The sequence below is a fragment of the Macrobrachium rosenbergii genome, chromosome 21 (genome assembly GCF_040412425.1).
Source record: "Macrobrachium rosenbergii isolate ZJJX-2024 chromosome 21, ASM4041242v1, whole genome shotgun sequence".
Taxonomy (NCBI): domain Eukaryota; kingdom Metazoa; phylum Arthropoda; class Malacostraca; order Decapoda; family Palaemonidae; genus Macrobrachium; species Macrobrachium rosenbergii.
The window spans coordinates 39,796,362-39,822,927 of record NC_089761.1 but is presented as its reverse complement, the minus strand read 5'-3'; the positions used below and the strand labels follow the sequence as shown (position 1 = coordinate 39,822,927).

Here is a 26,566-nt window from a genome sequence, read left to right as displayed (position 1 = left end):
TTAGCAGATGGTTAGTTGACTGTGGTGGGTCGAAACCAGGCCAGAGAAGAACTTGGATCTACATCATCATCATAAAGGATTTTTTGAGAACCGGCAGACTGACACTTGGAGTCATCCCATTGAAAAAGTCAGTTGAACATTGTAAAATTCCTTGGATATCTGAAGTAAGTTCCAGAGTCCTACAGTGTCGTTAATCCTGAAAATTACTGAATAAAGAAATTATAATCGGTAGATGGACATAAAGTGAAGAGTTCCATATCTATATAAACACTTGGCAACCGAAGTGGGTCGGGTAGGACCCGGGGCCACAGTTGCGCAGTCGAAGCCTCAATCTTGTAACGGAACGGTGAACTGGGTCGACGTCGTTGTGTGCCAATGTATCATTAGCTCAGTGATTATCAGAATTATTCCTTATATTCTTTTCATGCCATATTTTGGAGACTTGAGATGCATTTACGGTAACGAGACCTGGACGGCGTGGGTCCCGAAGTAAGGTTCGGCCAACTAAAAACTCCAAGGTGAGTGTTAACGGACTTCTTTGTAGGCTAAGTGTTGGTAACAGCCGATTTTAAAATGAGGCAACTAAAGCTACTATAGATAAGGTACCAGGGAAAGAAAAGAAAGATAAGGTAGGTCCAGTTAAACAGACGGACTCTGGAGTTTAGGACACAGCCGCCTAACAGACCGGACCGCACCAACTATTAGGCATCTGGTTCGACATGTTTGGTTTCCCCTTCAGAGTTACCGCGACACCAAACGCCTGCAGAAACCTTTCATGACTTCACGATGTCCAGGCATTAGTACCACCATGACGAGGAGGAGTGCGATGCCCCTCAGGGCATTGATGGAACTGGGTATGTACCACAAGTAGCTGTACCACGAATCCGAAGGTTCATCAGATTCTATCAGGAAACTGGCGAATTCGAATATCCAGGTGACACCAGACCACGTGATGAGTTTTAAGTATTTTGTCCACCTGTGAAGGAGGAAAATATGTGACGAAATAAATATAGAATGGAAGAGAGAGAGGTGAATGAAGATAGGATATAACTTTATGTACGTGTGTACAAGGGCAGGTAAACATACTTGCTCTCTTTTGCGCCGATTCCCAGGTACTCGTTGTCAAACTGGAGAGATGTCTGTTTGCTAGGCCTATTTCCCGCCTCTGTCTTATCTTTTTCTGTCTCATCAGCAGCTATAAATAAAAGAAAGAAGGGAAAGACGTGAAAATATAGGTAGCATTTTCCTGTTAATAGCACAAAAAAGTAATCAGAAAGTTAAGAAAATATATACATAACTGAACCCCACAAAGATAATACAGTATCGTGACTGGAGTAGAGGAAGACATTGTTTTTCATTTCTGAAGTAGGATTCGAGGTTTTTAATGGGAAAGTTTTCAACAAGGCCTATTCTGTTGGCCTTAGTTTTCAGTAAACATTAGGAAGTCGGAGTCTATTGCACGTTGGCCGTGGTATTTAACAGACTGCGTCTATCCTTGGTCGTTATAGTCGACGGGGACATATGTGGTTTTTTCCCTGAAGGGAAGTAGTGCTGTCAGTGCACCTCACGGGGTGCACTGCAGGCATTGCTAAAGGTTCTTTGCAGCGTCCCTTCGGCCCCTAGCTGCAACCCGTTTCATTCCTTTTACTGAACCTCCATTCGCATTATCTTTCTTCCATCTTGATATCCACCCTCGCTATAATGTGGTTCGGATTCCACAATAAGCTGTAGGTCCCGTTGCTAAGTAACCAATTGGTTCTTAGCCACGTAAAATAAGTGTAATTCTTCGGGCCAGCCCTAGGAGAGCTGTTAATCAGCTCAGTGGTCTGGTAAAACTAAGCTATACTTACTTACTTTTACTCTCCTAACAATATTAAATAGGGCAACTGCGAGGTTTTCCTGTTACACCTTTCAAACCAACCTACTCTCAATTTCCTTTCCAGCGCTGAATGACCTCATAGGTCCCAGTGCTTGGCCTTTTGCCTAAACACTATGTTCCAGTTCCAAATGTGGTTTTAACACAGATTTGAGTGTGCCCATTAACCTTTATATTTTTCAGCGGTAGAGGAGGCTCCTCCAGGGTAAATCCAAATTTTGTCGGGAGGTCTAGGAGTGTACGTTCAGTCTTTAAAAATTACGTTTCAAATTACTCTCTTCTATCAAGTTTGACACAGTTTTAACCTGTCATGTTTTGTACAGTACAACCTTCATGTCATTCGGTGTTAATTTCTTGAGTTTGACAATAGGATTGACTTTTTGTTCCTATTTATTAGCTGAACCAGACTCACTTGCAAACTGTATACATAGTGTTTATAGGCATATGAGATTTAAACCGAAAATATCGTAAAGATGATGAAATCTTCGCACAAGGCCTACGTGTGAAAGGGGATTTTAAAAATTCAGTGCCAGAAATTTAAACAGAAGTCACTAACATGATTGAGAAAATTTCACAGAAGGCCATGTGAAAAAATATTTAAAAAGATCCAGGGCCGAAAAAAGCACAGTTAAATGCTGATAAAAGAAAACAATATATATTAAAAGGAATTTTGTATACCATTTGAAACGTTGGCAAATAACTCACCAGCGCCAGCAAATCCGATGCTAGACCTAGCTCTGAGCTTCATGGAGAGCCTTTTCACCTTCTGCGTGTTCAGGTATTTCGTCAGTAGGAGCAAGGCCACATTGGCACAGACAGAGACGAACATAGGCAAGTAGAGGTACACCAGTTTCGCGGTTGGGTCTGAAATGTTGGTAGTTTATATATATATATATATAATATATATATATATATATATATATATATATATATATATATATATATATATGTGTATGTATGTATGTATTAGAAAGAGAGAGATTTATAGAAGCAGAATTTGTATAATGCGTGGGGTATAATTCTGTATAGGCTTATATAGGCATAAGTTTTATAGGCAATGGCGACTGAGGCAGATTCTTTAAACCATGGTCTGTTAAAATGGAGATTTTGTCAAGATGTATAGTTTATAACTTAAAAGTGGAGATTCTGTGAGAGGAAACTGCTTAATATATATATATATATATATATACGGTATATATATATATATATTATATATATATATATATATATATATATATATATATATATATATATATATATATATATATATATATATATATATATATATATATATATATATATATAACACTAATAAATCTCCCAGTTCATCGTACAATACCCGAGCCAAATGACCTACCCGAGAAGAAGCACTGATAAACGCCAAATTTGGGGATGACTGTCGAGCAAGGCAAACTGTCCCTGTTAAGGTCTAGAGCCAAGCCGATTGTTGTGACGGCACCTGGCACACCCCAGGCCCACAGCAAGTGACCCAAGTACCTGATGTTTTCTGAGGTCTTCACCCTCCTGTAAGAGATAGTGATTGATAAGAAAAGTATTAATATTCTATATGGTAAAGAGATCGAGCCACGTGTAGGCCTATATTGCAGTGCCACATATTGCTGCTACTAAAACGACACCATCGGGTCGTACTGCTTATGTTGTACGCACAAATAATGCTGTCCAACGTACCTATCTTATTTGCATGTTTCACGTTTCTTCAATGACACCGGAGCCCTGTTTATCAGAGCTTGGTCTAACTACTTGCTTCCAGTCATTTATTTTGAAGCTGTATAAGTCATACTTAGCAGAGGGGAAGTAGATATATAGATAGACAGAGCGAGTGAACACGTCATCAAATCAAGGACTTACATTTTATGAAGAAAAGATTCTAGGCAGATGGATGTGTTCCACATAGTAGATGCCAGAAGGAAGAACATCAGTAGAGAAGCTGTGAAAATATCCAAAGTTGTCAGAGGTTTTATTGAAGGTCGTTATTCTTGAAGGTACTTATAAAAATGCACAGTATGCAGCGACTCAAACTCGCAGAAAGCGAGAAACTTAAAATTTAAAGCAACATATCACCCACCAGCTACCAATGCTAAAGAAATATGCTCAAGTAAAAGCATTACACCTTTCTGGCTGATTGCTGGAAACATGCAGCTTACATATAGAAAGAGTAAACTCCATTGACTCACCATAAGCGTAGCAAAGCGGACCTGCATTAAGAGACGCTTGCATTCCTACAGCCAGGAGTAAGAATGCCATCAGGTTGGAAAACGCGAAGCTCAGCTGTAAGTTTCCTGAGAGTTTTTCGGCCTGTGTGTATGGAGTAAGATTTTGGTGAGAGTGGTATTCAGTTTGTGTCAGGATGAACTCTTGCTCTTAAGGGTAGTATTTCTGGTGGAAAATGATCTGAGACAATAGAAGTGTTCCCAAAAAATTAAATACAGAACTGTGTTAAGTAAGAAGTGGAGAAAAGAAAAGATACATACTGAATATATGGTGATAAATCAGCAAATTGAGGAATTAACCAAGATTGGTTAAGGAAAATAACTCACTTTATTCATCTTTTCTTGTGTCTTCTTAACCCTCATGATGATCAGATATACTGTGGTAATAATTAGTGCGATGCAGGAAATACTAGCCAGGACAAGAACGATTTTATATTTATTAGGAAAAGCTGTGGGATCTTGAGACTGATTAGGGCACACAGCGACAATGGCGTCCGTGCGACCTCCCGTAAAGTGGTCGTCGATGCAGTATTCACTGCTCTTGAGGGTGTGTCGATATTCACAGCCACGATCATCATTGTAAACAATGTTCATCGTGTTTGTCAGGATTAAGGTGGCATAATCTTCATTTTCTCTGTGACCAAATGGATAGATGTGGTAAGATGGACCTTGCTGGCAAACAGGAAAAGAAGTGAATATTATGTCTGTAACATTAGTAGTTATAAGTTCATTTTCTCCAAAGAGGTTAATATGTAGAGAGTTATCAACGCAAGAAAAGTCTCCATTCAGATGTTGCCCAAGTGGACAGCATTTACCAATGGAAGTGGAGCTGGTACTGGTAAATTGGTCAGCTGTTGATCTAGGCAGCAGTTGTTGTGCTTCTCTGCGGCACAACATGATAACAATCTCTTTTGTCCTGTCTTTTCCTTCAAAGTCATCTAAGCAATATTTTTCTGTAGTGATCTCTCCATGAGTAGTAGTTAATGAGAGTTCTCCATACTTGTTGACCCACCAGCGAAGGTCACTCTCTGAAGGACTTACAGAGATTGAGTCACACTTCTGACCTTCAGTCATGGGGAATCCAGTTCTGGGCAACAAGAGCTCTTTGAGTTGACTCAGGTGGGAAGACTCAGTAAAATAATGCTGTGGTTTTACACAGCCATCGTCTGATAACACTTCATTAGCTGGACAACATTTCCAAAAAACATTTGCTGGGCAAATAAAAGCACCACTTTCCAGCTCTGAGCTTGAGCTCGTTCCAAAGTGCTCTATGCAGTAGGATGAAGGTGGGTAACAAGTAACACTCGAATGCTCACAGATCTGTCCTGTCTTATCCAAATACATCTCATTTGCATTGGTTCTTTTCACCATGCTAGATTTACATTTCAGTTTTCCCACCGAGATTCGAGTGGATGGGAGGCTTCCGTGTGAAAAGTCACGAATCAGATTATTGTAGTTGCTCATATCTCCAGTGCGGTCATTGCATGTTAGAGTATGATTGTCAAAATACTGATTTAGGCTACAGCACTTTCTAATTGGTGTTTGAGAGGTATCTTTCGGACAGTAAGCAGCTACAAAAACGGAACTGTCGGGGTCATCAGAGGAACCTACTGCCATGTCTACACAGTAGTTTTCATGGTCATACTCGGCACCAGATGTTAGTTCAATCAAATGTCCATTGGGTGAGATAGCATGGGTACCAGATGCTATCTTGCTGAATACTGGGAAACCTTGGGTGTTTGGGCACCATCTCATCTTGCCATGGACAAAGCTTAGGTTATATTCCGAGACACTGATTACACTTTCTACATATGACTGGAAGTTATTTCCACTCTTCCTCAATTCACACTGGTGGATGAGGGTGTTAAAATGCTCATTGTCCGCGCAACATTTCCTCACTACCGTTCCTTCAAGAGAAGAACTGAGGCTACTTTCCTTCTGAGGTGAGCAGTAAGCCAAAACAACTGGAGCATCCACAAGGCTGTCATGAGAAGCAGAGGCTAATTCCAAGCAGTAATGATCTTGATCGTAAACGACGGACGAGTAACTATCCTTTATTACACCATTTGGGAGCAATGTATGGCTGAATGAGTTCACCTCAGTCACCTGGGGAGGACTTCCCGAATTGGGGCATTTTCTTATAATCCCCGTGACGGCGTTGAAGGTAGTGAGCGAGTCTTCCTCAGCGAATGTTTTCTTAATGGTGGTAAGGAAGCCAGGGTTTCCACCTGCTGATTCACATTGCTGACTCTGAATGCTGAAGAAATCCTGCTCCTCGCAGCACTTTCTGATGGGGGTCGCGATCAAAGCCTCTGCGGTTTCTTCCTTCTTAACTGGCGGACAGTTGGATAGCAGTAATACTGACGTCTTTAAACCTTTCTGTCTTGACACGCCCAGCTCCAAGCAGTAATGTTCCAGATCTAATTCTACTCCTTCAGCTGTGTCCATGATATGACCCGATGTTTCTAGAAAGTAATCACCGTTTTTCACTTCGCTAACATATGGTGAATCGCCTGTCCCAGGACATTTAGAAATTAAACCAAATGAAGCTTTCAGCTTAGTAGTTAAGTTCTGCCGTAACATTTCTTGAACATGCACCGTGAATTCTTCTGTACTACTTCCAGCATCTTCGCAGCTCTGAGTTTCTAAACTGAAAAATTCACTATTTCCGCAACATTTCTTAACAGGAATCTCAGGCTCTCCATGATTGAAACTCACATCGGAGACAGAGTCGTTATTAGCAACTGATGTGGATGGTAACTGAAGTGGGGGCGTTTTATTAGATTGAATTGTACTTTTGTCGTCTATTTCATGTTCAGTTGTCCTTTCACTGTTTTTGCGAAACGAATTGCCTGGTACATAAGCATCATCATCATCATGCAACTGCATTGTTTTGTTTTTCAAGTCGCCCTCCTCTGCTCTTTCAGCGCCACCTACTGAGGACGAAATGCGAACTTCATCTTCAGCATCATGCAGTGGGGTACTTGCGGATACGTTTCCTCTGTGGGATTCTAAGCTGGTCTTCTTCTCTCGAGAATGGACGTGAGTGCCAGTCACCCAGACCTCGGTGAGGAGGTAAGCGAGCAGTAAATACGCTAGTTTCATGATTCTTGGTGCCCTTCGAAGTCGCTTCAACTTCCTAGCACCTGTGGAAGAGATACACAATAACTAAGATGTTAAGATAGCAGGTTACAGTTTTCAACAGATTTTTATTTCCACCTGATACAGTGGGTACTCATAGAACTTCAGTCGAAACGCTTTTATAATGTTGTCATCAATCTTGAGAGAGAGAGAGAGAGAGAGAGAATAGTGTTCGGAAGCTTAATGAATCAAACAGTCAGATGTGTATTGTTGAAAGAGTAATGCAAACTAATTAATATCAAATTATTATTACTGTTCTCAGTAACTCACTATATCGACTTGTTCTGCAAAAATACTTGGCAAATACTCTCTCTCTCTCTCTCTCTCTCTCTCTCTCTCTCTCTCTCTCTCTCTCTCTCTCTCTCTCTCTCAGTACAAGTGAATCTAAATCTCTTAAAAATCACTGGAAAAATTGACTTAATGCAAAGAAATCAATCTAGTTTAGAAAGGTTAAAGATTACGGCGACGGGGAATTTTGCAGTGACATCACAAGCTGTCAGTCTACTTTGTGCATGAGTGTTGAAACACTTACGTGTTTTTAATAAAAAAATTAAATTAGTATTTTATGACAACCTTTATGAGCAATCCACATATACGCTTCAAGTAATGACCATATTCTCCAATAAAATCACGGTTGTAAGATTAATTAATTTGGGTAGGACGCGTCTGTGAAGTTCTCTATGAAAAGCGCCTGACTTGCGCGATGTTCAAACGGAATACGAAGAAGAGGAAGGAAAAGGAGAAAATAAATACTGTAGAAATTAAATCAAGTAAAGGAAAGATCAAACTATCATACGAACATTATCTCATAATTATCGAAGCAGCACGTGAAGATGGAACACTAAATAAACCGCTGGAGAAAGATGAGTCAACCCAAATCGAGAGAGAGTCAGCAACTTGGCGGACATTGCCCCGGGGGAAGTTGATGATGAAAGAACTTGGGGTGAAATGTGTGATGCAGGGTTCCTCTGTGACTGTTCAGGTATTGAGGTCAGATACACACCATACTTCGGAGTGACAACATATTGTACATCTGTAATAATTGCAAGAGGCTGAGCAAAGAACACGAAAAACTCATTGAAGATGAACTGGAAGAAATAAATGAAAACACAGAGATATTAACGAAGTTGATTCAGGATTCGGCTCAGAAAACTAGATGAAAACCAAAACAAAACTGACAATGTTGATAAAGATGTAAAGACCATGACAAACATGGTCAAAATTTATGCTGAATCACTAAAGACAAAAAAAAATGCTTCTGATCAAATCTACAAACGAAGAGAGCACAGCAGCATATGAAAAGAGACAAATTATGAGTAAAATAACGGGCCAGTTGAACAGGTTAAAACAAGAGATGGACACTTATTTGTAAGATTTCCAGACAGGAAAAACTTAAAGGCAAAAATGGAGACTCAGATAATCAACAATATATCAGTAAATGAGAAGAGTAAACTTAAACCAAAAATAAAAGTGGTCTATGTCCCGAAGGATGAAGATGACATTATCGATAACATTGTAAATAAAAATCCATGGATAGGTAAGCTCATTTCTGAATGTGACGACCTGAAAATTGTAAAGGAAATGATAGCCAAAGATGACAAATTAGCCGTTGCAAAGTATACGACTGTTACGTGCCCTATCAGTGCTATAAATGTCAGGAATTCGGTCATAGCGCAACAAATTGTAGAAATGACCAAGCTTGCCCTAGATGTGGTGAAAATCGCAAACCAAATGAATGTGCTAGTAGCATTTCCAAGTGTAAAAATTGTGTAAAGAAAGGCCATAGTGATACTAAACATAAAACGTACGGTGGATATAAGTGCACAGTATATAAAGAATGTGTCAAAGGTGAAAAATAATACAGACCATGGCTTTGACTAATAATCTTCTATGCAATTTAATAAACATACAGTCCGTAGGAAATAAAACTAAGACTATTAGAAATCTTATAAATGATCACAATCTAGATAAATGCATGCTAACGGAGACTTGGCTAAGCAATAATGTAAGTGATTATTCTCAAATAAACGAAATGACGCCAGGGTCTCACAACTGTTACCATGTACCGAGAGAAAAAAAAACGGTGGTGGAGTGGGAATCTTTGTCTAAAAAGTATACAAAGTATCTATCTATAATGAACCAAAATGTGTTCAGTACATTTGAACACATCAACACCAAAATTACACATACAAATCATAACTGTTTATAAATCACCAAACACAAGTAAGAGACCATTCCTAGATGAATTCAGGGACTTCCTGGACTTGTTAGCTGATAACAAAAATATACTGATTTGTGGTGACTTCAGCCTACATCTGGATGATAACGGTGCCAAATATGTCAAGGAATTTATAGATACTTGAAAGCCACGACCTCGTAAATGTGAAAAAACCGACTTCATTATTGAACCATACCACTGACCTAGTGATACAAAACAAAAACAACGAGATTGTGAGTGACATACAAGTTGAGCCTGAATGCGTGATATCTCCAATACATAAACTAGTTATATTTAGTATAAATATCTAGAAAGGTTATACACTGAAAAAAGTATCACTTACAGAAAAAACCCAACTTTAAAGCTGATGAATTTATTGTTGAGAACATGAAGAAAATAAGAGAAATAAGCCAGGAGTGCAAGTGTAATTTGAGGAATAACTTGACAGGCGACCAAGATTATGTAAGCTGTTTTACATTCTGTAGCAAAAGTATATTAGCGTCAAGCTACAAGGATAAATGTTCAGAAGTAACAAGGCAAATTATAGTTAAAGAAAATGCCAAGTGGTTTAATAGTGAGTTGCGTGAAGCTAAGAAAAAGAAAGGAAAAATGGAAGAGCGAAAAAAAAGTGAAAATTAGTCACATTATAAAACAGCTGGAAATCATTACAACGACTTGGTTATGAAAACCAAGAAAATATATTACAATAAAATGTTTGGTGTCGAGAAAATTCCCCCAAATATCCATGACAATTTACCCGGAATACTGCGATTCAAGAAAGAAAAAATTCTACCTGATGTAACTAGTGACTACAAAAACCTGGCCAATAACGTTGTGAACTACTTTGAAGAAAAAATTGAAAGAATCTGTCATAGTTTAGATAAGGAGGTCCCTCCTGATCTCCCGGGGAACGCAATGAGAAATAGCAAATTCATTAATTTTAAAGAACTGAACATGAATGACTTTGGAAAAACGATGAAAAAAGTAAAAAAAACCTGTTGTGAGAATGACCCGTTTCCCATAAGTGATACAAGGCGGCAAAAAACTTTGATCAGTTGCGGGAGCTATATTTTGATATTGTAAGCATGAGTCTAGCACAGGCATCTTTCCCAAATAGTGAAAAGCTTGCTTGTATAAAGCCGGCCTATAGAGGAAAAGGTGATAAAGAAAATCTAAGCTTCTATAGACCAATATCGAACCTGTCGTACTTATCAAAACTTATAGAAACGGAAGTTCACAAACAAACTGGAAACACTTGAAACAACTCCACATTATACCTGTTAATTAGTTAGCATACAGAGGAAACCACTCAATAGCGACTACATTGTGTGCAATTATAAATATGGTAGAAATTATAGCATCCTGGTTGTGCTTGACCTAAGTGCAGCATTTGACACAGTTGACCACAATCTACTGCTTGAAGACCTGAGAGCAGTAGGCATCGAAGATGACTTACACAAATGGTACAAAAGCTACTTAGAAAATAAGAGGGTTACGGTGGTTATATGAAATGTGAAATCAGAAAAGAAAGGCCTAAAAAAAGGAGTGCCCCAAGGCAGCGTTCTGGGTCCACTGCTATTTGGTATTTACACAATTGGATTATCTAGAATTCTAAATAAGACAAGATTAAGTATAAAGTGTATGCTGATGATACTCAGTCCTGTTTTCCTGTCGAAACGGTAGACGACACCGTTAGTAAAATTGATGCAATAATGAAAGATATCAAAAAATGGATGTCGGCGAAAAATTGAAACTTAATGGAGACAAAACTGAGTGTATGCTATTTGGATCTGACAGTGCACTACGAAAATATGAACACTTCAAAAGAATAACTATTGGTTCGTCAACAATAAATATTGTAGCAGCAGTGGGGAACTTAGGCGTATTTATTGATAATAAATTGTCGATGAAGAACCATATATTGCATATTACAAAAACCTGTAACTATCATATTAGAAACATTGCATTTATTAAAAATACCTAAACGAAGATACTCTGAAAACAGCAATTTGTAACCAAATACTTTCGAGGCTTAACTACTGCAACGTTATATACGACGGTCTCCCTAACTACCTACTAAGGAAATTGCAAGGAGTACAAAATAGAGCCACCAAGTTAATAAAAGGATTACTTTCCATTGATAGAATAAGTCCAGCACTAATTGAGCTACATTGGCTCCCAGTAAAAGCTAGGATAGAATACAAAATGCTACTTACAGTCTTTAAAGCACTAAAACATGACGAACCAACATATCTGAGAAATTGCTTAAGCTTCTTTAGACCCGAAATGAATATTGTAATCAGACATGCAAGTGAGGCATATAGGCTATTTGAACCTAGAACAAATTGTAAGCATTTGTACACTGCATCAAGAATCTACAACAAAATACCGCTTAAAGTGAAGAGTATACAAGAAGAATGTAAATTTAAAAAGGAACTGAAGACTCTCCTATTCTGCAGGAGCTACGATACTGATGAGGAAACACTGACAGACAATTATAAAATATAAGAAGCACCTTATTTTGAAAACGTACAAGGGCCCGCCAGAGAGGGAATTATCCCTGTGGAGGGCTCTACATAAAACCAAACAAAGTGAAACAAAGTGAAAGCAAACGTGTAGCCTAAGTCTTGGCCATCATCGCTCATCGGAATACATTTTTTTTTACTGCGAAATTAGACCAGGTTAACAGGGAAGTATAACTTGACCTCCCCTGAAGCTAATTTTACGTTCTTGCTAAATTTTGTTTATTTTTACGGTCTCTCTCTCTCTCTCTCTCTCTCTCTCTCTCTCTCTCTCTCTCTCTCTCTCTCTCTCTCTCTCTCTCTCTCTCTCTCTCGTGCCTATAATATTGTGTACAGTACATGCATCGTATATCAACCTGTACAATAGTATATACATAACAGAAATAGAAGTGTTTGAGGAAAAATTAAATTCAAAAGAAATCCCATGATCAGTGACATACGTAGGCATATTTCGCTGTACACAAATTCGATAGCTTTCAGTCAGTCACTCCGCGATTATAACCTTTCAGTCACGAGGCAGGGCAACTTCCGGTAATGGGAAAACACGCGATGACAGGAATATCACCTATTTATTTATTTATCTGTTAGAGAGTTTCGGCAGAAGTTGAATTTCTTCAGTAACTCGGATCAGATCACAGGATTCTTAAAAACTACGGGCTAAGGTCAACAGAGGAACGGTGTTTGTTTTTTAACATACCCTTCTAATATAAGATCGCCTCGGCCCGCTGGCTATTCGACTCCCTGAGATAAATCTAAGCCACCTTTCACTAACAAGTATCGCAGTAGACTGAAGCCGTAGCTGCCGTACCTAAGGAGATGAGCTGCGTGGAGACATTGACCGTGAAGGTAGCATTGAGAGTAGGAAAAGATCCGAGGTCGTCTGTGATTTTTACTATACTCTCAATTGTCCATAAACAACTCTGTGACCAGTTTGTACCCTAAATCGGAAGGTCACGTGACGTCATTGCTGCTCGGTGAAAGTTTCCCGTCAGCCAACTCGTAATGGAGCTCGATTGATTTACAAAATGATGATTACTGCTAAAACATTCGTGATCGCTTCATTTATTATGGCATAGGCGTATTTTGTTATAGTTTTATATAGGCTTGTAAGACAAGACAGAATGACAAGGATTTTATTACACACCCACAAACACACAATATATATATAATATATATATATATATATATTATATATATATATATATATATATATATATATATATATATATATATATATATATATATATATATATATATATATATATATATATATATATATATATATATAGTGTATAGTGTATGTGCGCGTGTGTGTGTGGGGGCAGGGGATGTCCGTGCCCTTGGCCCCGCTTACTTTTTATGACGTCAATGTTGATCTCCTCAATACTTGTTCAGTGCTTCGTTGTATTTCCTCATTTTGATGTAATTTCTTTAATTATTCGTCAAGGTGATTTCGTTTTAACATTCTGGTTTAACATTTCTTCTGCAAATTTAACTTAGAATGGTTAATCATTCGTAAAACAGAAAGCAAGGAGGTTATGGTGAAAAAGGAAAATAAGACGATTAACCAGTATCTAGTAACCGTCTCCGGAGAATGACAACCGGCTTGGTTTCCTGAAAGTGGAGAGAGGAAATCCGCATTCTCTACCGTTTTCATTTCGATTTTTTTTTTAATATGCGCACATCGCATCTAACTATTTAGTAGCAGTTGGTGTAAACATTTTTACGAAGTTTACGACCAGAATCCGAAGCGCGAAAACTGTGAGTGTTATAAAAATAATTTTGTTAATCGACCGTAGGTTCAGCCTAGCATTAAGAAAACCTTCACAGCTCAAACCTTTCGTAAAAAGAAGGTCTGAATTATCCTGTCCAGCAAGACTGAAGAAAGGAAGCGGTAATGGACGTGAAGTTAAAGTGGATGGAGATGGTGGCCGAAGGGACGCTGTAAACACCATTTATAGCCTCGTGCATACAGTCCACCATCTTTGTAGACAGTGCGGGAGGGAGAAAAGGTATAAGGTGAACATATAAGTGAAACCTGGCTTTAAATAAAAGACCGTAATTTATTCAATCTATTATAGCTCCCAGTTAAGTGTCCACTTGTAAATAAGATAAAATATAAAACAGTGCTATCAAGTGAAGTGAAACTGAGATGAAATGTTTGAAAAAAGTAAAACCCAAAACAAGTAAATATGATAATGCATAAGTAGCACAAAATCTCATTGTCATAACACTAGGGAAATAGAAAGCCTTCAGTTTTTCTTGGGTGATGTAATATTTCCAGTCAATCTACTTTCAAGTGGGATCTTATCGTACAGTCTTGAAGCTGAAGATTTAAAGGCTCAAAAACCAATATTCGAATAACATCTTTGCTCAGGTAACTTGAGAACCTCTAGTTGATCTTGTGTTGACTCGATCCGTTGGCTACATTATGCGTAGCAGTTCTTTCAGATAGTTTGAATATCCCAGTCATTATAGCTTGATTTCAAACATTATTTTAGCTTTGACAGAGAGCCAGTGCAACTCAAACAATACAGGGGTAATCCAGTCCCGAAGTCCAACACCCAGTATCATGCTTGCAGCTCTGTTTAATATATTTTTCAACTTAATTTGTACCCTAGGCAGATTATGATAGGTCTGGTTGCAATAGTCCACTCTGTTTATGACACAATCACAAGAACTCTCAAGATATTTTTTAGCACAGGCAATATTTCTAAGATGATGGCCGGTAACCCTTGCAACATTATTGATTTGAGTACTTAGTGACAAATTACAGTCCATCAGCACACCTAAATGACGGACCTTATCAGCAGTGACAACTGAATTACTGTTTATATTTAGCTGAATATCGATAACCAAGACTTCCAAACTCATTTTTTCCTTCCCACCAACATAATTCAGTCACACCCGTACTTGCCAGAAAGGTCCAAAGTTTACCAGACCACTGAGCTAATTAACAGCTCTCCTAGGGCTGGCTTGAAGGATTAGACTTATTTTACTTGGCTGAGAACCAGTTGGTTACCTAGCAACGGGACCTACAGCTTATTGTGGAATCTGAACTACATTGTAGTGAGAAATGAATTTCTATTACCAGAAATAAATTCCTCTAATTCTTCATTGGCCGGCCGGAGACTCGAACTCGGGCCTAGAGAGTGCTAGCTGACAACTCAACCGACTCGCCCAACGAGAAAGGTCCAGATAGGATGCCCTAGGCAAGAAATGGTATCTAGAGAAGATAGATTATTATTATTATTATTATTATAGAGGTTGACAAACCAGTTGAATGATTTAACTACACTAATTTTAATTCTCGCCAGAAGAATTTAGTATTAAATAAGACAAAAAAATTGAACAAGATACAGATTAAGAAATTGGAAAGCAAAGCAGGAACAGATAAAAAGCAAATGGGAAAAAGAAATGCAACCAGTCCCTACAAAGGTGCGCTATTAAAATCTTTCGTATTATCTGCAGTGTGCCGTGCTTGGCAGTCTGTTGACAGTATCATCATACTGGCTAGGGGAAGGGATGGGGACGAGCCTATGGATTGAGGTACTTAAAATATTTAGCTTGAAAGGGTTGTGAATCCTTTGTGAGAGGTAATGCCATGCTTGATTTAAACCAACTGATTCAGTTCTATTTGAAGAGGCAAATGATAAGAGTCATTGTTATGAAACTTGTGCTCTAAACAAGGGTGGTTGAGCCCACTACATAGCATTAGTAAATGTGTTTTATAGGAGAATTTAAGATACCATAATGTAGGCATTACTTCAGGATGTTTACAGAGTTGATTCAGCCCCCAATTTTAAGGCTTTTACAATACTGTATTATATATGAATAGTGAATAATACATAATGTATAATTCATACAGGCGATCCACTTACTTTGTACCCTTCTTGGTATTTTGTGTACTTAAGCTGTTCATATATGTAATAATTTCAAAATTTTACTTCAAAAAGTTTTATCAACAAAATAAATGCCGCTATAGTCATGAAATATTTTTTATCTTTAAATCACATTTCTAGAATCATGGGTTTACAAAACTATTTTATTGTTGCTGTTCATTGTTCTGAAGGGTGCCAAACTATGAAGAGTTTGTGCGTTGTTTCTATCATTACCATATTAGGTCATTTAACCAGACCACTTCAATGCGTACTTCTTACAGGGTTGGCCTGAAGGTTTCATTTTTAATGTAGATTTTATTTGCATTTTATACAACAAACTGAAAATAGTGAAGATTCTTACAATTTCCTCAGCTAATGTTTCCAAATCTTGATAAGCATTGTTCAATCACTTATTTGGTAATTTTACTAGATCACGGAGTTAAAATAATTGTCATAGGCTCGGCCAGCAAATAGTTTTTTAAATATACTGTATCTTGTTGATCAATTTTTAGTTCAAAAGGCTTGAGTTACTGCATAAATAATATAGATTCAATACAGTGCATAAATAATATAGATTCCATACAAATTGCCTCCATCTTTCCAAAACTTCACATTCACTGTTGGTGGAAGTTTCAGGCAAAGGTAAGACTTAAGTGTAATTGTGTATGGAAAAAATGAGTTTCAGGCAAAGGTAAATTTCCAGCCTGACACCAAAGCACATCAGCAAAATAGAGGGTACTATCAGAAACAACTCATATCAGCACCTAGAACAACAAGAGCAAAAAAATCAATGAGGTCAACACAGTGCTGCATCTGTAAGCTGCACTATACGCAGCAAGAGAAGTCAGGGTCTTATCTCACTTTAATAAGACTCTCAATCCACAAGACCACGGGTTTCTTGGCAAGTGCCTAATCACACTGAAGTAATAAGCTCTAGTTTGACAATATTCTGATCTTCATATAATTACATTGCCATTTCAAGAACTACAAAAGTTAGGGTAAAATAACTGGATAACAACAATAAGGCATATTAAATAATTTTTTATTTTGTCAGAATTAGCAGAGGGAACATTCATACTTTTATAAAGTTCACCAAGTTCTGTATACAAAAATATACTAGAAAAAATTTCCCCTTTTTATATACTAACACATTTACCAGTTATATGACAGCATGAAGCAAATGCTGACAGCTCTGGCAAAATAAGGTACATCAGCAGTCAGACATTGGGACAATTACGTGTGTACAAATGACAGGTTCAGAATCTAATGCTTAAAACCACTTTCAACGGTAAAAAGTCAAGAAAATAGTATGAATACAAAGTACAAATGGGGCTTCTACTGAGAGTTTGACACATCCAGGGTTTTTAACTACTAGGCAGTGGTAGGAATGAAACCTAGTGTCAACATGACTGAAACAGAGACCAGGAGTTATAACAATGGAAACATTTTTTTTTTTTTTTCAAATAAAAAAAACCTTACACACAGTCTAGTAATTAAGTAATTAATAGATCTGAATAATTTACATTACCTCTCATTCCTTGAGCAACCCTATTTATAGTTTTAGCCAAGGAGTACATAAATGCTATTCAAACTAGACAATAAGGTAATGTTTTGCTTTGGCTACATTATGTACTTAAGGAGTTGCTTACTCATGACCTTCGTAATTCTTATGGGTCCTTCCATTTCACACAATTACCAACTTTTACAATTTGTGGTACCTTAATTTTTTTAGGCTTAAATTTCATATAAAAACAATGCCTTCCATGAAATACAGTTGTTGCTAACTGCATGGCTAGTGAACAATCCCCAAGAAATATACAGTGATAAATTCAAATACAGTATATATTTTGTATATAAACTTACATATAGTTTCTTCTCAAGTGTTTACCATTCACGTTTATTCAAGTGTTCCATTTAATAAGTTATGTTGAGTAGAACATACATAGCTGCATTTTTTACAGGGATTTACAAATTAGAACAAAAATATTTGTAAATAATACAACAAAAAATATTTTATTTGACACTTCCAATTTCAATTTAAGACTCTAACTTTACTGTAACATGAACCAGAATGCAAGTTGTGCCTCTGGGGATAAAGTTCCTGCTTACCATCAAGAACAAACCATTTTTTTTTTTTATACAGTATTCTTCACTATTACTGCAAGCCATGTGTAAAATTTCCCATTCAAAAACTAGAACTAATAATGAAAGGGAAAAATCACACTATAACATATCTATCTGTCCTTAAGATTTTAGTTGGGAAGGAGGGAGGGATTGAAGAACATAACCCTTCAATTTGTTGGTCATTCTGTAAAGGATGATGCATTTAACAAGCCTCTAAGGAGACCAGACAAAACACTCCTTACTGTATTTAGGTCAGCTTTAGTTTACAAAAATTATGACAATGGTGGTGATATTTTCTCCTTGGGAGATACAGAACTGCCATTGAAAGAGACAGATTATAACACCTTGGAGACACTCAGAGTACAGTTCCAAGTTCTAGAAGCAAAGGACTATAAAAAATACTAAAAATTTGAAACAAAGAAACCATAAGCATCATCATTTGAAACATTTACTGTAGTTAATGGCTTGAATTTTATCACTGTGATGTGTGTATTCTCAGTATAAGGAGGAGGTTGCCTAAAATGGGGCAGATTGAAGAAAAATTACAGCAATGCTCAAACCTAACTACGATGTTGCTCTATCTTATAATTATGCTAACAAAGTTTCCAAAGTCACTTGCAGAGATTGTATAGAAAAACTTCAAAACTCATCTATCTTTTGAAGACATGACTGATCACTAAGTACATTAAACTCATCTATCTTTTGAAGAGCATTACTGATCACTAAGTACATTGGCAAAACACCAACACATGCACTGGCAAACGATAGCAAAACCAGCTCTACCCCATTGCTGCTACATTACCAAGATCTTTTAGGGGTTATTGTTATTCCTGCAACTGAATTTAACATCCTCATAATTATCATATTAAACCACACCACTTTTTGTTAAAATACCTCTCTATCATAGAGCTAGCCTGAGGGGTTTGTGCAACTGTAGGGGTAATGCTTTCATACACAGGAATGTTTCTCAAGTTACAAATATTTACACACTGTCAATTCACATCTTTTTTGAAAGGCCTAAGACCTATGATAAAGTCATCAGTCCCCAAGAAAGCTAGAGAGTAATGAGAAAATGTCTAAGCTTAAAAAGTCCCAACGAACCTGTAACTGGAACAAACACGGCAGTGATTGTGATTTTCTACAGAATGGAGAATCCTCTTCTCAATATTTAAGTTCGTAGTTTTTCCTTCATTGCTTCAGGCATAAATATAAGAAACATAACAAATTACTTAAACAGAGGACAAGCAAAATAAAGTAACAAGTAACTTTTAAATTCTTTTTCCCTATAAAGAAAATACCAACTACAAGTGCAGAATGAAATCCTCTTGCACATCTAAATGGTACCAAAAACATGAACCATGGAGAAAAATTAGATTCCAGCTGAAAGGTTTTCAGCAGACCAAAGACCCATATTATGGACCTGCTATAAATCAAAAGTTGTGTGTTCTCTTATATCCCATCCTTTCCATGATGATATAATTTCTGTACAGAGATTGCTTTGCTTCACAAATTGAAATCCAATAGCATAAAACCAATTTCAACAAAAAATAACAAGTGTACTGGGGACAAGCACATATTGTGAGCAAAATACACACACTTGGTTGTAAAAAGATTACAATTCCGTACAAAAAATGGAATTTATTAAAAAAAAAAAAAATTTTTTTTACTGCAACTTACATTCTCAATGAAAAGCTTCTAACTTAAAAAATTAATCTTCAGCAGAAACTTCAAAATTTTCCCCATAAATAAAAATCCCTCTCAAGCACCACCAGTGGGTCTGATCAGAAGCGCAACTTTTGACTGACTAGCTTGTTTAGGGTCTGACCGACTGGAAAAAAGCTGAGCCCAACCCCCTCCTCACAGCAGTTAAGAACACATCAAACAGTGACCACTTTTACCCCTGAAAGAAGCTTCTGAAAGCACACATTATTTTCGAACATTTTGACTAATCTACTAAAGGTTTCCTTCAAAAGGACTCCTTTATTAAGGCAATATAATTTGTGAACAATTTGTCAAGATGTTACCATTCACATGCCTAATGCCTTTGCTGGAAGTCAGTCAGAATATGTGCATATCACACACAATATATTACCAGTAATTTTCTGGAACTATTTCTTCATCAGGATTCCTATTACTTTAGGAAAGTTTCAGAAGTAACTGGTGTCAAGAAAACAGCACATTCATAAAATCCAATAAATATTGTATTGCAATTTCAATGGGTGCTTGTCAACACGGAGCATTTCTATTGCAAAGAGCTGTTCAATTCCCTTTTAGAATAATTTTCAACATAATTCTAAAGTATTTCATCGGAGATTTCTGTTATCCATTTCTTAATAAGATCTCTTGAACTTATATCACATCACATTCCTTGAATAAATATACTGTACCTTTTAACAATACAATTTCTACATATAACTTTGTTGAGTTATGAGTAATCTCACGCTCTTTAAATGGATTATAATTTTTTATGGGCACTTTACCAGCAAAAGAAGAAACCAGTTGGGTTGCTCCTCTGCCTACTGTGCAATTTAAATGAAAATTTGAGATTACATGATGCTGTTTACAGTTTTGGAGTTCTTTAAATACTGTACTACTTGTTTCCTCTCTTCTATAGAATTCTCATCAATTTGTACGGTTGCAGTTCAGAAAAATCATGGTATCCAAGAGTAAAATTTGTAAAACTATACATGTAAATGCAACAGCATTCTACTATGAAACATACCCTCTAAACATTTTTTTATTTTTACAATCACTATTGACCTAGATTTAACTTCCTGCAAATAAAAGGGAAAAATGGAAAAAGTCTCCCCAAATTAGATTTGTCCTTTTTACAGTGAACCTGACTCTCGAGGTAAGTGGTAACATGAGTGCAAAATTCAGTCAACTACAATACTTTAGTCATGGAAAATAGGCACTAATTTCATCTTGTTAATGCCGCTCAATCTTCGTAACCTTTTATAACGATGCTAAGAACACATTAATTAGAGAATGTTCCTATTTTCATCACAGAAAGAGTTAAGTTGTTTTTGCTTTTCTAGTATGTCTGTCTCCTAAAAGCGAGAATAAAATAACAGATAGGGAGTGGTAACAGTAGTCCGCATCATGCTGATCACTTCCGATGAGGTCACTAGTTTGATCTTTTCATCATCACATTCTAACCACATATTTTCATGTTCATTCCCAGACTCCATACCATCTGAAAGAGGGGAAAAAGCAAATGATTAAACATCATGTGATAATTCATCTCATGCAATTTATTTGACAATAAGGGGGTAGTGCTCATCCAAGGCTTGATTTCCAGGGGTAGATTCAACAATGAACGAGATCTTAAATAAATCAGATGTCTGCTGAAAAATGGAAATTATTGCAAAAAATGAAATTTTAAGTTTTCAAGAAAAGAAAACTAATCTTTTCATACACAGCAACTGCTTACACTAACACAAATTTGTTGTCGCTTACTTTCCCCCCCGCTGCACTCAGCCCCAGAGTAAAACCAGCGGTGACAGGTAGGTAAGTGTGCACATGTGGCACTTATGCCCCTGGGATTCCAGCAGACAGATAGTTTATTTGTCCTATCTGACCAGTCTGCTACATGAAAAGTGGGTTAGGAGGTGCTAATACAGCATTGTAAATAAGGAGTTTCCTTGAAAAAATTTGTTCTTGAAATATTTAAAAAATAATTATTTATCCTCTTGACATGCCTATTATCTTTCACAGCCCAAATCAACATTTAGGGTAGAATTGGGTAGTAACAGAGTTGCAGAGCCAATGGATTATGGAAAGCCAAATATCCTCTGTAGTTGTCCTTGCTGATTCTTACAGCCCTTCCAGAAAAGGCATTGTTTCCATTAGAAGTTGACCAATCCCGGCAGGTAAGACAAGTAGCCTGGGTGCACACTCCTGATCCTAGCAACTGCTGCATGGCTCATGCAGGTCTCTCTCAAAATTCAACAGGTGCATATTACATGGCTTACTAAGCAACCATGATACCCTCACTATGGCATTTCTAAAAATGATACGTGAATACAAAATTATATACAAATGTACAAAAATATACCAGTTAATAAAAATACAGATAAGTGGAACACTCAATTTAAAGTTAAAAGAATACTTTAACAAAACTTTAATAGAGGGCAAAATAGTAAGAAATTAATAGCTGCAAGGAGTAAGGCAGTCAATGCAGAGAGAGACAGAGAAATGTGTCAATTCCAAGACATACATGAGAAAATACACTTGAGAAGTAAGGGAAAAACTGACTTACTTCTTAAGCAATACCTGCAATTTTAATTTAATACTAATGAAACACAAAAACGTTAGCACCAACGAACCAACATGTGAAATACATATACAGTACTAGTAATCATCAGACACCAATTAAACTAAAAAATTGAAAAAATTCCAAAAATACTGAATAAAAAACAAACGTATTTTCTTGCTCTAAACAAAAAGGAAATGGCACTTGCAAAATCTCTATACCAGCAATCACCAGGGTAATTCAATGTCACCCATCAGAGATGAATATCACCTGGGTAACTGAAAATCATGCAATTTTTCCTTCAAAAAGGCAAAATTACTCTGATTATGAAAGCAGTGATAATGACAAATTACAGAATTAAATTAATTAAAAAAAGTCTGGGGAAATCATGCTTTGTGAACCGAAATGTGAACACAGGAAAAGTAAAACTAACTACCTTGCTATTGGACACCAAGGGATCTGACAAGTACAATTTCCTTTTACAGGGAGTGTCTCAAAATGTGGGCAGTTACAAATGATGAGTTTGTTGTGAAACAGGTGAACATGTAGCCATACAAATTTATTTTATCATACATAACTGAAGTGGCATTTAAGAGTTCCCAGGAATTCTTAAGAACCATACAAAATATTCAGTTAACTATCTGACGGCAGACTGCAATTAATTATAGAGTGAGGTATCAAGGCTTTTTGTTATTTACACAACAAAAAGAAAAGTATACCAATGGATGAACTCATTAAATCTAACAAAGTATATATCTGGATTTATACTAAAGGAATCTCAAATCAGTGATACTAAATTCTATCCTCAAATTTCTTAAGTCATGAGTATTACCTATATGACCATTTAAAATGGGTGCTGGGTGAATATGATCCATGTGTAGCCCACAACACCTCATCCACGGGCAGTCATGCTTTCCAGAGGAATTGGACTGGGGTTGAGTTGGTAGCTGCTGCTGCTGCAACTGCTGTAAATGCTGTTCTGGACACTTAGAGGACTGAAGGGCACTTAAACGTACAAAGGATAAATAGTGACCTGAAAATAGGAAAATATTACAAAAATATTACATTCATTGTTAAAAAAATTTAGGTATATTCTTTGTAAAAGCATATTCTAACTAACAATTGATGTTACATAACTTCCACGTTAGTAAGGAAAACTGATGGTTCTAGGTGTCAAATCATCACCATCATTAATGTCTTTGTCAGGTTTTCCCTTCTTGATGTTAGCATTTCCAAGCCTGTATTTGCAGTTTACCAAGGTTAACCTTGGCTTTCTTCTTACACATATGCTTAAACAGGAAAACGTTTTTCAAGAGCATGCCATGAATCAAAGTAAAGAACTTTTATAGATAATAAGTACAAGGATTTAATTCTCTCTCTGCCATTACTTCTTCCATCTTTTAATCATATTTCCATGAACTCTTTTAAGTTCTGCTAGTAACACCAGGTCATCTGCAAACAGTAGTTTAAAAGGACACCCCCCTTCTGTACTGTTCTGAAGCCTCCATTACAATGACAAATAATGAGCTCAGTGCTTTTTTATGTACAAAAACATACAATTTCAAATTCTGATATATTTGACACGTTTCTTCGCTCTAGATATTGTACTGTGGTACAGTTGCTTAACTATACCAAAGTAATAGCAAATGTTTTGCTTGTGTCTTTACAGCACAGCAGCTATATGTTTTTTGTTCCCTTCAAAATGAATAACAAAATATGGGTTACAGAGAGAGAGTGAGAGAGATGGGGGGGATGTCAGTGTTCTGTCAAAACATGTACCCACGACATTACTGGTTTTCTTAAAATGACAATTCAAAACTATGAAAGAATACACAAAGATAACTGGGGGCTATATGCACTGTAAAACAAATCTACCATTTAGTTACTTTTACTACATGGAAATTAATGAAACATGATATTTTAATGATAAAATAAAGTTTGTTCATACTTACCTGGCAGATATATATATAGCTTCGGAGATTACTGCTATATATATATCTGGCAGGTACGTCTCATGAACAAAATGATATTTTAAGGATAAAATAAAGTTTGTTCATACTTACCTGGCAGATATATATATTGCTGTAATCTCCGAAGCTATATATATATCTGGCAGGTAAGTCTCATGAACAAAATTTAAATATATTCTTCAAATACAGGCAAACTGAGACACTACAAGTATCTATTCCATGCACAAGCAAAAAAAATGGCAAGAATATTAAAGTGTGCAATGATGAGTGCACTGCTATAAGAAGGAATATAGAATTTAAGCCAAAAGCCAAGTGCTGGCACCTATGAGGTCATTCAGACTGAAAGGGATATTGAGAGTAAAAGGTGTAACAGGAGGAAAACCTCACAGTTGCACTATGAAACAATTGTTAGGAGAGGGTGCACAGGAAGATGAAAGAAAGAGAATATGATTGGGGGTAGAGTAAAAAGAATGAAAGGGCTTGCAGCTAGGGGCCAAAGGGATGTTGCAAAGAACTTTAAGCAATGCCTACAGTGCAGCATGTGACGTGCACTGATGGCACTCTACTCCTACAGGAGAGCACACTGCTTAATACAAAATAAAAACTAAATCTAACAGTTTTCAGCTTTACTACTACTACGGGGGGAGTGCACTGCTAAATACAAAATAAAAACTATATTTATTACAGTTTTCAGCTTTATCTCCAGGTTTTACCTACATCAGCCCAAAATAGCTGATACATACCTGATGATAAGGTAGCTCCCAAGTGACATACAACAGCTGTCAGATGGTATGGCAGATGTCCAGAGACATCAGATTTACTATTCATATTTGGTTTGGTCGTTCTACTTTCCTTCTCTAGCTCCATGAGCGCCTGCTTCCGAACCTGCTCCGAGAGACATGCACGGCAAAAGCATGATAGTTCTAGCGGAGCAGGCATTGCTTCACTGCATTTTGCAGTGAACATATTTCTGAAAAATAAATTATAATGAATGCTCATCATCAAGTATTTAAAATTAGGTAAAAAGTTTACAGGGATAAAAAAAAAGTTTCAGTAAAAACACTAAAAAATCAATGATGCAAATATGGCACAAGGTTTGAACACTGCAAAAGCTCACCTATGATAAGCACTGAACCTCTTCACATGAATAACAAGATGATGTGGTAATTGAGAAAAGTGGACGGAACGACGCGCTTCATTGTGATGAAAACAGTGATCACACCAATATTTATTATTGTCACGTAAGCATTCCTCTTCGCATAATGCTGACATGAACACCTGAGTCTCGCTGACATTCTCATCCTCTGTTGAAAAAGAATTTGTCTTCAAAATGACTGGGAGATAGTTTTTTAAACACAAAATGTTTAATACACAGAACTGTCTCTTGATGCACAATTAGCAGAATAAAAAAATATTTACAATAGAGTTTTTATACAAAAGCATTTATCATAAATAGCTTCAAAATGTGGAGCCTATCCAGGAGCATGAAGCACAACATTTCAAAGCTCCAATTGTGCATGCCTATAAAGAGGCAAATTTATGAAGAGACTGGCCGTTTTCTTGGGTCTATATGTAACTGCTACTTCTTCCTTGTCCTTTAAGTCCTACCCCTATGAAGAGAGGGCCTTTTCTGTTGGGAATACTCAAACCTGATCTTAAAATTGCTGTGTAAACCCGGGTTTAACTTTCTGGGTTCACTTTTGACAATATTTTTATATGTTATTGTGCACATGTACCGGAATTTGCTCATAATGAATGTTTTGTCTATTATGTAGCTACTTAATTTCACATAAAATTCAAAAAGTGCCTCTTATATGCAAAACACTTTATCTTTATTTTCTATGTAAATATCTTGTTTTACATCATGTATTTGCATTCTTATTAGTTTTTCTTTGATATGTTTAAATACAGTTTTTTCAAAACTTATGAAATGATTCTTTGTTTTATATAAATCCTATATTATCCATAACTATAATGAAATATTTGCAAAAGTGGGGATTTCTTTTTAATGCAGAAATTTAGTAGTACTATACTGTATTTACTTATGAACATTTACAAAGTGGTCAAGGTGTATAAAAAGTGGATCAAGCAGTGGTTCTTTAAGAATGATAACCCTCAACTTTTTTGTGGGTCAAGCAGCCCAAGTGTCCCATAAATGACAAGTCTTAAGACAGGAAAATTGGCAGTGTTCGTCAAAACATAAGCCACGATTCTAGTTTTTTCAATTTTAATCAATATGAATAATGAGGATGATTTAAAAACAAAAGAAATCTCAGAAAGAATATGTATGGTATGCCCTACACTACCAATTTCTTGATTTATCTTGTAATACGGGTGAACAGCTGATA

The 26,566-nt window shown here is 36.7% G+C and overlaps 2 protein-coding genes across 3 annotated transcripts in view; both read right to left on the bottom strand.

The window, feature by feature from the left end:
• Positions 1-478: 478 nt before the first annotated feature.
• On the bottom strand, positions 479-12,779 carry LOC136849976 (uncharacterized). The gene is made up of 8 exons (XM_067123513.1): positions 12,686-12,779; positions 4,435-7,253; positions 4,072-4,192; positions 3,746-3,824; positions 3,234-3,400; positions 2,582-2,740; positions 1,087-1,195; positions 479-976 (listed from the first exon to the last, which is right to left on the bottom strand). The coding sequence occupies exons 2-8, from the start codon at positions 7,210-7,212 to the stop codon at positions 742-744; spliced, it is 3,648 nt and encodes a 1,215-aa protein (XP_066979614.1). The 5' UTR covers positions 7,213-7,253; positions 12,686-12,779; the 3' UTR covers positions 479-741.
• A 4,115-nt stretch (positions 12,780-16,894) lies between these two features.
• The window catches only part of LOC136849978 (ubiquitin carboxyl-terminal hydrolase 46-like), a 37,471-nt gene continuing 27,799 nt past the window's right edge, over positions 16,895-26,566 (bottom strand). For both annotated transcript variants that reach the window (XM_067123518.1, XM_067123517.1), the window contains 4 exons: positions 25,336-25,522; positions 24,962-25,188; positions 23,081-23,281; positions 16,895-21,189 (listed from right to left, as the gene is read on the bottom strand). In XM_067123518.1, the coding sequence (XP_066979619.1) occupies positions 21,044-21,189; positions 23,081-23,281; positions 24,962-25,188; positions 25,336-25,522 (761 nt within the window). In that variant the 3' untranslated portion in view covers positions 16,895-21,043. The remainder of the gene's footprint in view (positions 21,190-23,080; positions 23,282-24,961; positions 25,189-25,335; positions 25,523-26,566) is intronic.